This window comes from Marmota flaviventris, chromosome 17 (assembly GCF_047511675.1).
Source record: "Marmota flaviventris isolate mMarFla1 chromosome 17, mMarFla1.hap1, whole genome shotgun sequence".
NCBI classification, from domain to species: Eukaryota; Metazoa; Chordata; class Mammalia; order Rodentia; family Sciuridae; genus Marmota; species Marmota flaviventris.
In genome coordinates this window covers 11,264,055-11,281,118 of record NC_092514.1, presented here as the reverse complement: position 1 = coordinate 11,281,118, position 17,064 = coordinate 11,264,055, and the positions used below count along the sequence as shown (strand labels likewise).

General features: G+C 35.4%; 2 protein-coding genes and 1 non-coding gene across 8 annotated transcripts in view; 2 read left to right on the top strand and 1 right to left on the bottom strand.

Annotated features, from left to right (window-relative positions):
- The window catches only part of LOC139702335 (transport and Golgi organization protein 1 homolog), a 75,587-nt gene that overhangs the window by 22,172 nt on the left and 36,351 nt on the right, over nt 1–17,064 (bottom strand). For all 6 annotated transcript variants that reach the window (XM_071603271.1, XM_071603273.1, XM_071603272.1 and 3 more), the window contains one exon: nt 13,876–14,027. In XM_071603271.1, the coding sequence (XP_071459372.1) occupies nt 13,876–14,027 (152 nt within the window). The remainder of the gene's footprint in view (nt 1–13,875; nt 14,028–17,064) is intronic.
- Nucleotides 1–17,064, top strand: part of LOC139702336 (axin interactor, dorsalization-associated protein-like) — a 68,521-nt gene that overhangs the window by 29,196 nt on the left and 22,261 nt on the right. The window lies entirely within an intron of this gene.
- LOC139702566 (U6 spliceosomal RNA) lies at nt 10,526–10,633 on the top strand. The gene has a single exon (XR_011705183.1). It is a non-coding gene; the product is annotated as a U6 spliceosomal RNA (small nuclear RNA).

Here is a 17,064-nt window from a genome sequence, read left to right as displayed (position 1 = left end):
CATCTCCCAAAACTGCTTATATATTTACCTATTAACTCCACAATCCCACTTTTTTTTTTTTTTTAACTTTTTCAGTGCTGGGGAAGGGTACCTAGGGCAAGTGCTCTACTGCTGAGCTATAGTCCCCCAGCCCTAACTTCTAAATATACTGGGAATACAACAACAAATGTTTAAAACTTGTATTTACAAAACTATGTTATTCAAGCATTAATTATAATAACACAAGATGGTCACAAAAGGCTGAAACAACTGTCATCAATAAAAGTTGTTGAATAAACCAAAGAAGAAAGAAAATAATTTTAAATACTGCTAAGAGCTGATTTCCAGAATACATTTTTAAAAAATGAAGTAGAGAAAAGTATTTATAGAATACTATTTGTATCTTAGAAAGTGAAAAAAGATGAATATATTTCTTATAGCTTTGAGGTAAAATTGGCATGCAATAAATTACATGTATTTAAAGTGTGCAATTTGATAAATTTTAACATGAAATTATGAAATCACCATTATAATCAAGATAATATACACATCCTTTACTTCCAAAAATATTCTCATTCTCTAGGTAATTCTGCCCTTTGTCACCCTTCCTTCTTGCCCCCCACTTTCCCACTCCTCCAGCAAAATGTCTATCTTAATAGATTGCTTTGTATTCCTCAAGTTTTATGTGTATGGGATAATATATTGTATTTCTACGGCTTTTCTCATTCAGCATAATTTGAGATTCATCTACATCAGTTTTATCTATCATCTATTTTTATTGCTGAGTAGCATTTCATTATATGTACGTACCACAATTTGTCTATCATCTATTGATAGACATTTGGATTTTTTTCCAGTTTGGGGCTTTTACAAATAAAATAGCCAAGAACACTGATATAAAATTCCTTCTATTGCTATCTAACTTATCTTTTCTTGGAAAAGAATGGTTGGATATGACTGGTGTATGCTTACCTTTTTAAGAAGGTGATTCTACCACTTTATATCCCCACCAGCTGTGTACCCATCCAGTTCCTCCATCTCTTCTCCAACCACTCAGCACAATTGTCTTTAATATTAGCTATTTAATAAGTGTGTAGTGGTAACTCTTATGCTTTAAAATTGCATTTCCCTGATAATTATGTCAAACATTTTTAATGTCTTTATTTACTATCTGTTTATCTTCTTTGATGAAGTGTTATTTTACAGGACTATATTTTTTTCCTTCTAATGAGTTCTAAGAGTTCTTCATATATTCTTGATGCAAGTCTTTTATCAGAAAAATGTTTTACAGTAATTTCCTCCCAGCTTGTGTTTTGTCTATTTCATTCACTTCGAAGTGTATTTTGAATTACAGAGGTTTTAGTTTGATGAATCCCACATTGTCAAATCCTTTTTAATGCTTTTGTTGTCAAATTTAAGAAATCTTTGCCAAACCTAAGTTCAACAAAAATTTTTCTCTTATTTTTTTCCTAGAGGTTTTGTAGTTTCGAGTTTAATATTTAAGTCTGTGAGTTAACTCAGGTGTCTATGCAAGGCATGGATCAATATTTGGCATATAAATATGCAGTAATTTCAGTACCATTTGCTGAAAAACTTTCCATTCTCTACGTGTCTTTCCATCTTTGTCAATGACTGTTGCCATATATATGTGTATCTATCTCTGAATTTTTGGCTCTGTTCCAATGTTTTGTCTTCGATCCTAATTACTGTAGCTTTAGAATATTTTTTTTTCTTTTTTTTTCCTCTTCGTATGGTACTAGGGATTGAACACAGGACCTTGCATATGCTAGGCAAGTGCTCTACCACTGAGCTACATCCCCAGCCCTAGCTTAAGTCTTGAAGCCACGTATTCTAGGTCTGTTGCAATCAGCTTGTCATTTTCTACAAAACTCTGCAGGGATTTTGATTGGAATAATGTTGACTCTGGTGATTAAACTGGGATGAATGGACACCTTAGTCTTCTGACTCATAAATTAGGTATATCTCTCCATTTAGGTTCTCTTTAATTTCCATCAGCAATATTTTATAGTTTTTAATATATACATTTTAGTTTTTGCCACGTTTGTTTAAATACATCATATTTTTATTCTATTGTACATGGAAATCTTTAAAATTTCAATTTCTAATTATTCATTGTTAATATATAGAAAATATAATTGCTTTTAGATATAAATTTTATCCGTCAACCTTACAATAGCTTTTTTCTAGATCATACCAGATTTTATCTATATATGTTCATGTTATCTGAAAATAAAGAGAATTTTAGTTCTTCCTTTCCAATCTGAGTGCATTTTATTTCTTTTTCTTGCCTTAGTATACTAGCTATTTCCTTACTGTACCCCAGGACAATGCTGAATAGATGTAATGAGAGTGGACATCTCTGTTTGGTTTCTGATCTTGGGGAAAAGTATTCAATTATCAACCATTAAGTATGAGGTTAGCTGCATTTTTTCAGAGGATGTTTTAAGCTCCCTTTTTCTATTCCTAGTTTGTTGTTTGTTTTTCTACATCAATAATCAATGCTGAGGGGCTGGGGTTGATACTCAGTGGCAGAGCACTTGCCTAGCATGTGTGAGGCAATGGGTTCGATTCTCAGCACTGCATATAAATAAGTGAATAAAATAAAAGTCAATCAACATCTAAAAAAATTTTTTTTAAATAATAATCAGGGCTGATTTTTTTTACATGTCGATGGGATTTATTGTCACCTACTTGTACATGCACACAAAATAACAATATAATTTCCCCAATATTTCCCACCTCTGCTATATTTTTTAAATGCTTGTTTTGTATCTCTTGAGCTTTTACATATTATTGTATTTGACTTAAATTTTTGTTTAGAATTTCTTTACAGGTTCATTGGAGATCCCATGAGAGGTCTGTGGTTTTCTTGTTATATCTTTGTCTTGGTTTAGTGTAGTGATAACATTGGCTTCATAGGAGAAATATTTCCTTGCTTTAATATTCTACAAGGGTTTAGTATTACTATTAGGAATTAGTATCATTTCTTCCTTATAGGTTTAATTGGATCACCAATAAAGCTATCTGGGTCTTATATTTTTTTCTTTGTAGAAAGGTTTTTATCTATACCTTCAATTTCTTTAATAGTCAACAAGGTTTATGAAGATGTCTGTTTTTCTTGAGTGAACTTTTGCAATTTGTGGCTTAAATGGAATTTCTTCATTTCAACTAAATTGTCAAGTTAATTAACATAAACTGTTCATAATATCCCCATTATCAGTCTAGTATCTGTGGAATCTGTAGTTATATCCCTTCTCTAATTGCAGGATATTGATAATCTGTGTCTCCTCTTTATTTCCCTCGCTAGATGTTGATCAATTTTATTCATCTTAAAGAACTAGCTTTGGGTTTCATTGATTTTCTCTTATTTTCCTTTTTTAAAATTTCACTGACTTATGGTCTTTATTATATCTTTTTTTCTTGCTTACTTGGAGATTAACTTATTTTTCCTTTTCTAGTTTCTCATAGTAGGAACTAAAGTCAATGACTGGAGACTTCTTTTATAATAAAGCTATCTGGGCCTGGTAGTGCTATAAATTTTCCAGTAACGCTTTAGTGACATTGCACAAATGGATATGTTGTTTTCAGTTTTATTCAACTCAAAATATGAATTTCTTCTCTGATTTATTTGACTCAAAAATTATTTAGCAGTGGGGGCTAAGGTTGTAGCTCAGTGGTAAAGTGCTTGCCTCACATGTGTGAGGCACTGGGTTCGATCCCCAGCACCACATAAAAATAAATGTACTGTGTGTTCATGTACCAAAAATGAAAAAAAGAAAAAAAAATTATATATATAGCAGCCTGGCACTTACGTTTCCAAATATTTGGGAATTTTCCAGATTTTTCCATTATTGATTTCTCATTTTATTGTGTTCAGAGAATAAGCTTTGCCTGTCTTTGAATACTTTTATATTTACTGATAATTTAAGATCCAGAATATGGTTTATCTTGGTAAATGTTCCACGTGCACTAAGAAGAATAGGTATTCAGCTCTTTAGGGGTTTTCTATAAATGTCAACTAATTTCAAATGGATGGATTGATTATGTCATTCATACTTTCTACAACCTTACTTTTATTTTTTGTTTTCTGCCAATTGCTGAGGAGAGGATATTGAAATCTCTAAATGTAATCCTATATTCATCATTTTCCTCATAATTCTATCAATTTTTATACTTCATGTATTTTGAAGGTCTAATATTAAAAGTATAAGCATTTAGATTTATTATATAATCTTGACTAACTGACTCCTTTATCATTAGGAAATGACTTTCTTTAGTCCTGATGATATATTTTGCCCCACAACCTCTTTTGGTTTAATGTAGCTACTCCAGATTTCCTTTGACTAGTGTTTAACATGAGATACCTTTTTCAATCATTTTAATTTTGACTTCTTTGTGTCTTTCTATTTACAGTGTTATTCCCATATACATCTATTTGGGTCTTGCTTCTTTAGGCAATATGACAAACTCTGTTTTTAACTGATGTATTTAGATACTTTCCACTTAATAGGATTACTGCTGTGCATAGGTGTAAGCTTAATATAATCTTCTATTTGTTCCTTCTGTTCTTTGTTCTTTTTCTTTTCTTTCTGTCTTCTTTTGCAGAAATACCACTATCGGTATTTTTAGTGATTCCTCTATTGGCTTATTAAGCTATAACTCTGTTTTCTAATCTTGGTGTTTCAGGGTTTAGAATATACATCTTTAATTTGTCACAATCTACCTTCAGATGATACTATAGTACTTCACATATTCAATAAGAACGTTACAATAGTTACTACCCTTCTGAGATTTATACTGTTGTCATGTATTTTACTTTACATGTTTTCTAAGTCCCATACTACACTGATATTTGTCTTTAAACAGTCAATGACAGCAGGAAGAAAAGATTAACATTAAACAGATACATGAGGTGGGAGGGAAAGGGAGAGAAAAGGGAAATTGCATGGTAATGGAGGGAGATCCTCATTGTTATACAAAATTACATATAAGAGGTTGTGAGGGGAATGGGAAAATAAACAAGGAGAGAAATGAATTACAGTAGATGGGGTAGAGAGAGAAGATGGGATGGGAGGGGAGGGGAGATAGTAGAGGATAGGAAAGGTAGCAGAATACAACAGTTACTAATAGGGCATTATGTAAAAATGTAGATGTGTAACCGACATGATTCTGCAATCTGTATTTGGGGTAAAATTGGGAGTTCAAAACCCACCTGAATCAAATGTATGAAATATGATATGTCAAGAGCTTTGTAATGTTTTGAACAACCAATAAAAAAATAAACAGTCAATGACTTTTTAAAATATTCAAATAAGAAAAATTATTTTAAATATTTATGCACAGAGTCACCATTTTCAGTGTTCTTTACTCCTTTATTCCATTATTTCCATCTGCTGTCTTGGTGCAAGTGTAGGGTGAATTCTTTCAGCTTGTATGTCAGTACAAGTCTTCATTTTATAGAAAGATATTTCACTGGGCATGATATTATCAGCCAACATTATCGCTCTTCAAATATATTAAAGGTATCACTCCACTATATTCTCTTATGCCTAATTTCTGACAAGAAATCTGATGTCATCCTTAGTTCTTCTCTACATAAATGTCTTCTCTAACTGCTAAGATTGCCCTTTATCACTGGTTTTGAGCAATTTATTTATGGTATAATATACCTTGATATAGCTTTATTCATGCTTTTTGTACTCTAGTTCCATTTAATATCTTGGATCTGCAGATGTACAGTTTTCACAAATTTTTGAAAATTTTTGGCCATCATTTCTTAAAATATTTTTCTGAATACCTCTTATCGCTCAACTTGAAACGGTCCCACAGCTCACTGATGCTCTGGACACTTTTCTTTAACAGAAGAAATTTTCCCTGTGTTTCATTTGGGGTATTTCTCCTGCTATGTCTTCAAGTTCACTAACAATTTCATCACAATGCTTATTCTGGCATTAATCCCATCCACTGTATTTATCATATATTTTCAACTCTAGAAGTCTGATTCTTAAAAATATATCTTCTTTATCTCTATTTACCTTTTAACACACGAAATATCGTAGTAATAACTTTTAATGCCATTACCTCATTCTAACATCTCTGCCAGTTCTCAGTTGGCTTTGATTGGATGATTCTTCTCCTCATCATTGTGGATTCTATTTTTCTTGTTTCTTTGCATGCCTGGTAAGCTTTGACTGGATGCCATACATTACGAATTACTATTCTTAATATTTTGTATACAGTTAAGTTACTGGTAACAATTTGATTCTCTTGGGTCTGAATATTTGTTAGGTATGATATAAATTGTAATAGTCAGTCTGAGGTAACACCCTTCTGATTATTCTACCCAACTTCCTTAGATAGTTTCTTCCAGGTGCTTTTCTGGTCCCTGTGTTAGGACCTGTTCCTTCTAATCACTTAAGATTGTTTCTCTGACTTGCTAAGCAGTTTCATCACACTTATGTGCTGATCAGTACCCTGCTGAACACTCAGAGAGCCTTTCACAGATTTCCAGAATTGTCTCTCAATGTAGCAACCTTCTTTTGGTACTCCACCCTGTGAATTCTAGTCACTTTGGTTTTCCTGGAATTTCAGCACCATCTCTCAATTCATGGTATCCTCTGGTTCTGCCTGACTTCCCCTTCTTTGTCATGGCTTGGGAATCTCTTAACATAGTAAAAGCTGGGACAACTAAAGAGATCATAGCATTTGTTCCTTATGTTTCCAGAATTATTCTTTGTTGCTTGATCTTCAATGTTGCTTGATCTTCAAATTTTATCTGTTTGTGGGTTTTTTTTTTTTTCATATTTATTTTAGTTGTTTCAGTTGGGAAGGTGAAGCCAGTACCTATATAAAGCTATCATAGCTAGATGTAAAAATCATTTGCTTTCCTTTTTCTTTTTATGGTGCTGGGGATTGAACACATGGCCTCATGTATGGTAGGCAAGTGCTCTACCACTGAGCTACATATCCCTTTTCTCATTTGCTTATTTTTTAATAGCAGAATACATAATGAAATAAATTTTAAAAGTTAACTATAAAAGAGAGTAACAACATCAGGATAGACAGAACTGGGACAAAAGCTAGAGTTCTTTCAAAATCAGGCAGGAGAATCACAAGTTCAAAGCTAGCCTCAGCAACTTGGCAAGTCCCTACGCAACTCAGTGAGAACTATCTCTAAATAAAAAATAAAGAGGCTAGGTATGTTGCTCAGTGGATAGGAGCCCTGGGTTCAATCACCAGTACCAAAAAACAGAAACAACTTATTTTTACAAATTAACTTTGGCTCTTCTAAATATTTAAATAATTGTAAAATAAACAAAAAAATCTTAAAAAGTAACACCTAAATATTGAAAGCAAAAATGAAACAACCTGTTATATCAAGTTGGTGACAAACCACAGAAATGAATTATTTCAAACACATCTTAGTGGGATATAGCTTAAAGACAAGAGAATTTCATTTCATTTCAGGAATACATTCCTGAAAGTATTTTAAATAACATAAATATAGTCGTGTGTTGCTTAATGATGGGAATAAATTCTGAGAAACACATCTTAGGCAATTTCAGTGTGCAAACATCATTGAGTATACTTATACAAACCTAGAAAATATAGCCATTTCCACATGTAGGTATTCATATATGGTGGTATATCATCGCTTTGGGGATAAAGACCTATAAGACATTATTATACTGAATACTGTAGACAATTGTAACATTGTAAATGTTTATATATCTAAACATATCAAAACACAGAAAAGATACTAAAAATACTAGGTGACAAGAGTTTTTTAGCTCCATTATTATGCACTAATGACCAAAATGTCATTAAGTGGCACAAGACTGTAAACAATTATATTGATGTCATTTAAAACTGGAATTCCAACATCAGAGAAAGAAAACACAAATCTAAGATAGATGAAGTGAAGTAAAATCTCTCTAGCATCCTGAATTTTCATGGGAATTATCTAAATGACATGATGAAAAATCCCCACATATTTCTGAGCTTTGTTCACTAAAAAGGCCTACAAATGACAGTCAATTTGAGCAATAAGCAATCCTAGTACTTGGAATGTAGCCTCTAAATATCATTTCCTATTGAAAGGAACCAAAGTTCTTTTAGAGAAATAATTCCCTCAAGGTCTGGACAGGAAATGTTTAAGATGAACTTGGAACATCTCATACTTCAAAAGCAAGGGAAATAGGCAACAATGACCACTAGATGGTGGCAAAGGGTCCCAGGAGCCAAGATAAAGAGGCTTCTACAAGGCAAAAGGGGGAGAAATGGAGCATCAGGTAAGAACAATTACTATTCCTAATTGAATTAAACACACCAAATATTTTTAAATGCATGACATCATATTGACTCTTAAATAAAAGTTAAAAAGATTTCAAGCCCCTTTGGGTATCATTTGATAATGCTAGAAGAATATCTTACTATTCTGAAAAGTGTTTAAATGAAGAAAAGGAATCAAATGTTTATCTCCTGCCTTAACTATACAAACCAAATATCTGTGTAAAGAATAATCAATCATAGCCAGGCGCCGTGGCACACACTTGTAAGCCCAGTAGCTCGGGAGGCTGAGGAGGGAGGATAGCAAGTTCAAAGTCAGCCTCAGCAAAAGCGAATTGCTAAGCAACTCAGTGAGACCCTGTATATAAATAAAATACAAAATAGGGCTGGGGATATGGCTCACTAGCCAAGTGCTCCTGAGTTTAATCCCCAGTACCAAAAAAAAAAAAAGAAAGAATAATCAATCATAAATTTTTATTTGTGTAGGCATCCCAACCTTTAAATGAAGAAAGAAAAATCCCAGCAACTCAGACCACTGCTATTTTGCAACCTGTAATATATTAGCAAATCTCACCAACGTCACTGTTGACTAGTAGTCAACATCAAAGGAGAGGACATGCAGATGTCAATGCAATATTTCCTATTAAGTTTTCATAAGAAACAGAATTGAACCTAAACCTGACTACCAATTTCCAAGAAATATAAAGCAACAGAGAGAGGCTGAGGTTGTCAGCTCAGCACTTGCCTAGAATGCATGGAGCCTGAGGTTCAATCCCCACCACCACCAAAAAAAAAAAAAAAAAGCAATAGAGAAAACAGGTTAAATTGTTGTACCAGGGGGATGTCATTTATTCACCAAAACTACAATATATCCTAGAAGTCCCACAAACATATTTTTTTTCAATTATTGCAAAAAGTTACAACAAAAGGAGAAATCAATAGATAGTAACTTATATGAGACTTGTTCTCCCACTGAAAGCAACCAGAAAGTTGGAAAATATATATTATATATACACACACACACACACACCAGGGATTGAACTCAGGAGCACTTGATCACTGAGCTACATCCCCAGTCTCAGCCCCATTTTGCATTTTATTTAGAGACAGGGTCTCACTGAGTTACTTAGCACCTCACTTTTGCTAAGGCTGGCTTTGAACTCGTGATCCTCCTGTCTCAGCCTCCCGAGCCACTAGGATTAAGGCATGTGCCACCATGCCCAGTCAAAATATATTTTTAAAGAGCTATTTTTCAGATAGAAAGCCACAAGGGATATGCAACTGTCACCCCTAAGAGCAGGAGAACAAATAGGTGAGCATTCTACCTGGAGGCACCCTCTAGACCTCAGTTTGGGAAGGGGAACCCAAATGGGGCATAACAGTCTCACTGAGGAGAGACCAGAGTTCCAGGAGATTAAGCAGCCAAAAATATGTAGAGAAAACTACCAGAAAGATGGGAGACACAAGAAAAAGAGTTCCAGAAATCTGCATGGAGGTGGTCTTCAGTTTGGGGCTACATTCTAAGCAGTACCTGCAAGGGCCAAGAACAACTATAAGCTAACCAATCCCACAGTTGGCACTGAGCTGGGAGAAGTCTGGATTCCAGCTAGCCAGAGAGAGCTGACATACAAAAACAGTATGGTCAACAAGCTCATGAAGAACTATTTGATCCAGGCATGATGGCACATGTCTGTAATCCCAGCAACTCAGAAGGCTGAGGCAGGAGGATCCCAAGTTTGAGGCTGGCAACTTATCAAGGGCCTAAGCAAGTTAGTGAGACCCTATCTCAAAAGAAAAAAAAAGTTCACTCAATATCATTAATTGTCAGGAAATAAACTCACAAAGACATACCCACTAGAATGGCCCAAGTGCTAGTGAAGATGAAGTCAAGTGGAAGTCTCCTAAATTGCTGGTGGAAGTATAAAATGATTGTGATCATTTTTTAGCATGGCTTGACAGTATCACATAAGATAAAAACATACATTAAACGTAGGAGGCAATTGCACTCCTAGATATGAGTCCACTTATAGTGGCATATATATGAAATAGTACTGTAGGAAAAATGAATCTATAGTTTTAAAAAAAAAAAAAGTTATCAGTGGTTGCCTGGAACAGGTGGTGAAGGAACTCACTGGGAAGGATCCCAAGGAAACCCCTTTTTCTAGTGAAAAAACGGCTCTATATCTTGATTATGGTAGTTTTTACATGGGTATCTACATTTGTTAAAACTCAGAGTGTGCTTGCTTTGGCAGCACATATACTAAAATTGGGACAATACAGAAAAAAATTAGCATGGTCCCTGAGCAAGGATGACACCCACATTTGTGAATCATTCCATAGTTTTGTGGAACCAACCCTTCAACAGATGAATGGATAAAGAAACTGTGGTACGCAACAGTCACTAGTATGGCAATATGTAAAAACGTGGGTGTGTAACTGATGTGATTCTGCAATCTGTATTTGGGGTAAAATTGGGAGTTCATAACCAACTTGAATCTAATGTATGAAATATGATATGTCAAGAGCTTTATAATGTTTTTAACAACCAATAAAAAAAAAATTAAAAAAAAAAAAAAAAAAAAAAAAAGAAACTGTGGTACATATACAAAATGGAATATTGCTTATAGCATTAAAAGAGAAAAAAATTATGGCATCTGCGGGTGAATGGGAATATCAGGCTAAGGGAAGTAAGCCAATCCCAAAAACCAAAAGCTGTATGTTCTCTCTGAAAGTGGATGCTGACCCATAAAGGGGGTGAGGTGGGTGGCAAAGAATGGAGGTACTTTGATTGGGCAAAGGGGAGGTAGGACAGGCGAGGGGGCATAGGGATAGGAAAGATGGTGGAAGGAGATGAACCTCATTACCCGAGGTACATGTAGGACTACACATGTGTTGTGTACAACTAGGAAAAGTTTTGTTCCATTTATGTACAATGAATCGAAATGCATTCTGCTATCATGTATAACCAATTAGAACAAATTTAAAAAAAAAACTCACTGATATTGGCTATCAAGGAATTACTGTTAAGTTGGGTGATGGCCCGTGGGTTCATTATACTATTCTTTATGCTTTTCTTTAAAGCTTTTCTAATTAAATTTATTTTTTTAATTAGTACATAGAAATAAACATTATAATTATTGAAGTAGGTAACATGACATTTTGATGCATGTATACACTATGTAATGTTTAAATCAGGTTAAACATATCTACCTCCTCAAACATCATTTCTCTATGGTAAAACTTTCACAATCTTTTCTTCTAGTATTCTGAAATGTACAGTATGTTATGGTTACCTATAGTCCCCTACTATTCTCTCTGCTCTTATTTGAAAGTTTCCGTGATAAAAATACTAAAAATAATTTTTAAATTAAGATATAACTTCAAATATTTAAAGGATTTCTATGTAGAAAAGAATTCAATTTTATAGAGGAAATCATGTGGAGGAAAATTTGGAGTCAATACAAGGATGAACTAGACAACAGAAGAACATATAGCCTTGTAAGAGAGTGACTCATGCTAGGAAATACTGGTGTACAGGCCTCATAACTACTCATCAGGGCCACAGTAAAGAAAATGACAGCAATGAGTGAGAAACTAGACTAACAGCCTTCCAAGGTTTCTTCTAACACTAAGATTCTACTAAGATTCCATTGATCAATGAATCTGATTGGTGCACATCTCCCAAACACATCAGAACCTATTACTCTCCAGTCCTATCAGATATCATACTACTTGTTTAAGATTTTACATTGACTTGTTCATAAGTTTTGCATATATTTGTTAAGTCCTTTTCTTAAGGCTTTCAAAAATCACAATCATGCCTTACACCTGTTAGACTCTTTTAGTCCTCGCACAATGTCCTATACATACTGGGCCATCAAAATGCCTTTTTGAAGGCTCCTTTCAAATCAGTCTCGTAACATTGTGCCTCTTCTTTGCCACTCACGTCTATGTCTTACCTATCACCGTACAATCACTGACCATACCTGCACCACATTCGTGTCCCCCGACCTAGACCTAGAGGAGGGCTCTGTGCATACCTAAAAATATGAATAAAGAAATCCTTCCCATATCGTGAGGCTGTAAACTTTCCAAGTGATGTTGATTCATTCTGATAATCAAATTATGACTGTGGAAGACTGCTTTAATCACTGGAAATATCATTATTCTAACTGCCTGGTTTGTACATACCCCTTACCCAGATGGCTGCCACCACCATGAACAAACATGGAGCCAACTGAAAAATGATTTGTTTCTCCCCACCACATCTTTTCCACCCTGGTGGTCTTTCCTCCCCAGGTATTCATTGTCTTTATACCACCTCTGACTGCCTACATGAGAATTAGGGGGTGCGTGGGGGTAAAACGCTACAAAATGCCAGACACCTCACCAGACACTTTACCTTGTCAAATCATTTAATTCTTATGATTGGAGTAAGCATTATCTACATTTTTCAGATGGGGAATCTGATATTCAAAAGTTTAGTTATTTGCCCAAACTTCTAAATGATAACCTTGGGATTTGAAACCAGATCTACCTGGCTTCAAAATCTATACATTTTACAAGGAAAACAACAACATCATCTTTCTTACACAAGCCTTGAAATAACACAACCTATAGGAAACAACTTCAGTTGAGAAGGATTACTGTCACAATGGCCCTAGGACCATCTTATCCTCCAATCTCTAAAAGCTTTCTCATTCCTATAATTAAACTCTAAAAGTCCAATATCAACAAATACCATGAGGGGGAGGTAAGTCCTAAAATGCTTAGATAAGCTTCTAGACATATTAAATGTCTTGTTTGGATCATGATTTTCTTTAGAAAGATCAGCCTTAAGTGACTCTTTCTAAGAAACAGATATAACCTAATTCCTTTCATTCTTAAAACTTTCTAAGGATCCCCACTATTAATGGTCTAATGCTACTTTGGCTCATGACTTCCTTTAAGATTTGCTGGCCTCTCCAACAGACCATCCCCCTCCAACTTTACACTTTACAATACCAACTATTCACATTCTCCTGGCCTCCCCAAATACCCTTTTCTTCATGTTTCCATTTCTCTGAACACATTTCTTCTGACTGCCAGCTTCCCCCACCGTCCTCCACCCCAGCCTGTCTAATCAACAACAAACCACATGTCAGACTCCTGTTTGCCCTTTGCCTGTGCTTCAAACACATCTCAACTACTTTCTGACCTTATTGATCACCCTTCCAACCAGAATAAATGCATTTATGGACAATAATGTTCTACCATCAAATAAATACCTCTCTTTCTACCATTATCTTACTGTGTTTCAAGTGAATGCTGTTATCTCCCTGCCAGAATGAAAGGTTCTGAGGGGAAGAACCAAGTTTTTACAGGTGTACAAATGTCCAGCCTTGGTAGACAGCAAATCTTCCTCATATGCTAAACTAAGTAGCCATTAAGCCACACCCCTATGGCTTTTGTTTCAGGAGCTATCTACTCAAAGGGTCAGGAGTCATTTTCATAAAGACATTTTAAGTTCTTCACTTCATGACCAGAAGCCACTTAAAAACTAATAAATAATCAACATTCTAATTGAAGAAACTATATCAAACTTACCATCTTAGAGAAATAAAGCAAGAATGAATATAACAAGAAAAGTATGTTGTCCAAAAGGGTGGCATCTGCTGGCTCTTCCACCTTTATCTCTAGATGGTCTTCTGTATCAGCAGCATCAACAGAAGTATCTTCTGTTATAAGTAGCTCTAAAACTGAAAGGGGGAATGGCTGTTTTATTTTATGCTATAGAATAAGAATTGTCTCTCTTCAGTTTCAATATTCACCGAGTGTTTCACTAAATATATGAGTCACAGTGCCTGGAATATGTGGCTCTCCTAAAGACAATTAACACAGAGAAGAAAACTTCAAAATCCTAATTAGAGCTGTCAGACCCTTCAATTATAAAATGAACAATCTCCAGTCTATTCTCCAATACTTCCATGACCATACAACTGCTATCAGAACAATATTTACTCAAGGAAAATTTTTAAAACCAGAGATATATAGACAGGGTCACATTCAACAAACATGGATTTAGTGCTGGTGAAACTTTGTGTTAAAAATTTTAGGAAAGCTGAAAGAGAGGGAGTCTTGGTTTGCAGATTTGCAGGTGGAATGAGCCAAGGCTTAACACAGCATCTGGCACCTGGCAGAGATACTCAACAACTATTTATTGAACGGACAGATGACAGCTATTTAAAAAGAACACAGTAATACCAAGAGAGACTAAAGGGAATTGGGTACAGACCTGCATTGAGGCTCTGTGAATGAAGTAGAATTCCAGTCAGACCTGAGAGCTTGTAGGGGTGGAATTTCAGTATGAGTTACATGAGCCTGGGGTACGTTTGATTAAACAGCTAGGAGTCCAACATGCAGTTATTAAGAAGTTGGACCAGTTGGGCTGGGGATGTGGCTCAAGCGGTAGGGCGCTCGTCTGGCGTGCGTGTGGCCAGGGTTCAATCCTCAGCACCACATACAAAAAAAAAAAGATGTTGTGTCCGCCGATAACTAAAAAATAAATATTAAAATTCTCTCTCTCTCTCTCTCTCTCCCCCCTCCCTCCCTCCCTCCCTCTAAAAAAAGATGTTGGACCAGTAGTTGCCTCTAAGGTCTTTCTCAACCCTGAGATTCCATTCACTACTATTTTTTTAAGCTTTTGCCTAATTTTTTAAAATTTCTTTTTAGTTTTTGATGGACCTTTGTTTTATTTATTTGTTGGACCTTTATTTTATTTATTTGTATGCAGTGCTGAGAATCAAACCCAGTGCCTCACATGTTAGACAAGCGCTCTACCACTGAGCTACAACCCCAGGCCCTCCATTCACTATTGGTCTATGAATTTGACTGCTGGTGAAGTCTGCCCCATTGGGTCAGCATCTCAGCACCTGAGACACATTAAATGACATTTGGGAAGATTTTACCCATAAAGGTCATTGACATCATTTTGTGGTGGAACCTAAAAGGCCAGGGAAATAATTCATTCTTAATTTTGTAAGCCAAGTTTTCCCTAATCTTGAAAGTTTTGGAGCATGAAAATAACAAATCTTAATGGTGCAATGATTCATTTTCAGAACCTTATGGAGTTAAAGACAGTTCAGAAGTCAGTAGTGTTCATATATGGATGCAATGTCTTCTGGAAAATGGGAGAACTGATATGTTATTCCTTCTCAAATTAACTGAATCCCCCCTGCTATGAGTTCTCCTACACTCTGTTTGTGCAGATGGGGCGGGGGGGCGGGGGTCAGATCAGTGCTGCCAAGCCCTGCACTGGTGCAGGATAATGCTATAGCTATGCTTACAGACCAGAACCTTTAAAAACACAAAATACAGTAATTATGGCTTCATAGCACCATACTGGATGGATAAAATGAAACATTTAATCATCATCTAATTTACTGATAAAATGAGAGTGAGCAACACAAAAGTAGAATGCTGTTGATGCCATTATTGGGGATTTTTTTGAAAAATTGTTTCTCATCTCCCACTGGCTGCCAATCTTACTGGAGTGAGATGGTATCTTAGGTTGGTTTTGATTTGCATTTCTCTGACTGCTAGAGATGGTGAGCAATTTTTCATGTACTTGTTGATTGATTGTATGTCCTCCTCTGAGAAGTGTCTGTTCAGGTCCTTGGCCCATTTGTTGATTGGGTTATTTGTTATCTTATTGTCCAATTTTTTGAGTTCTTTGTATACTCTGGATATTAGGGCTCTATCTGAAGTGTGAGGAGTAAAGATTTGTTCCCAGGATGTAGGCTCCCTATTACCTCTCTTATTGTTTCTTTTGCTGAGAAAAAACTTTTTAGTTTGAGTAAGTCCCATTTGTTGATTCTAGTTATTAACTTTTGTGCTATGGGTGTCCTATTATGATAGAGGCTTCAATAACTTACCTTCCCTTGGCAAACCAACATACACCCACATGAATAAATGTGCAGAAGAGAATTCTGGTCCAGATCAAAAATGTGAAATGTCTATTCTGCTCAGAAATAACAGGAACTCTTTCATCTACAAGTGTGCTGGTCTCACTGAGCCAGTATAGACAAGGGAATTCCGTAAGTCTAGCTTGCTAATGTGCCTTTCAAATATATTCAAAGTAACCTAGGAGCCAAATGGTGAACCTGTCTCCTTCCTGAGCTCAGGACATAGACCAATAGGATCCAGAGCAAAGATTATCTCTTTACAGCTTCATACTCTACCCTGAACATTCACTTGTACTTTGCATTCTTATCCAAAATATATCTGCTTTGATTAAATGTACAACTGTTTTCTTCCCCCAATTATCAGGTAAAATTAGCACTCTTGGGAAGTAAATTTTCCAATGGCTTTATGTCCTTCTGGAATTCTTATCATATACTCTCAGTTGAAATATTTCATTTTGAAAAACAATGGATAGAGATGATCAAATATGAAACCAGGAAAGAGAAAGCTTTTATCAGGATATTGGCTCATTGTCAGTTTGACAAATATTTAATTGAAAGACAGTTCTATGTGTCAAGCACTACATTACAAGGCTTGTCATCCTGGTTCCATCCTTGATTAATATGAATGCAAGGACCTTAGAACCCCAAGAGACTGGAAATAGCATGGTATCCACAAAAGATGAATGCTGGGGAGGGGAATTCAGGCAAGCTATCCATTAAAAGTTATTCTAGGGCTAGGGTTGAGTGATAGAGCACTTGCCTAGTGCAGGTGAGGCACTGGGTTCGATCCTCAGCACCACATAAAAAGAGATTAAATTCTAAAAAAAAAAAA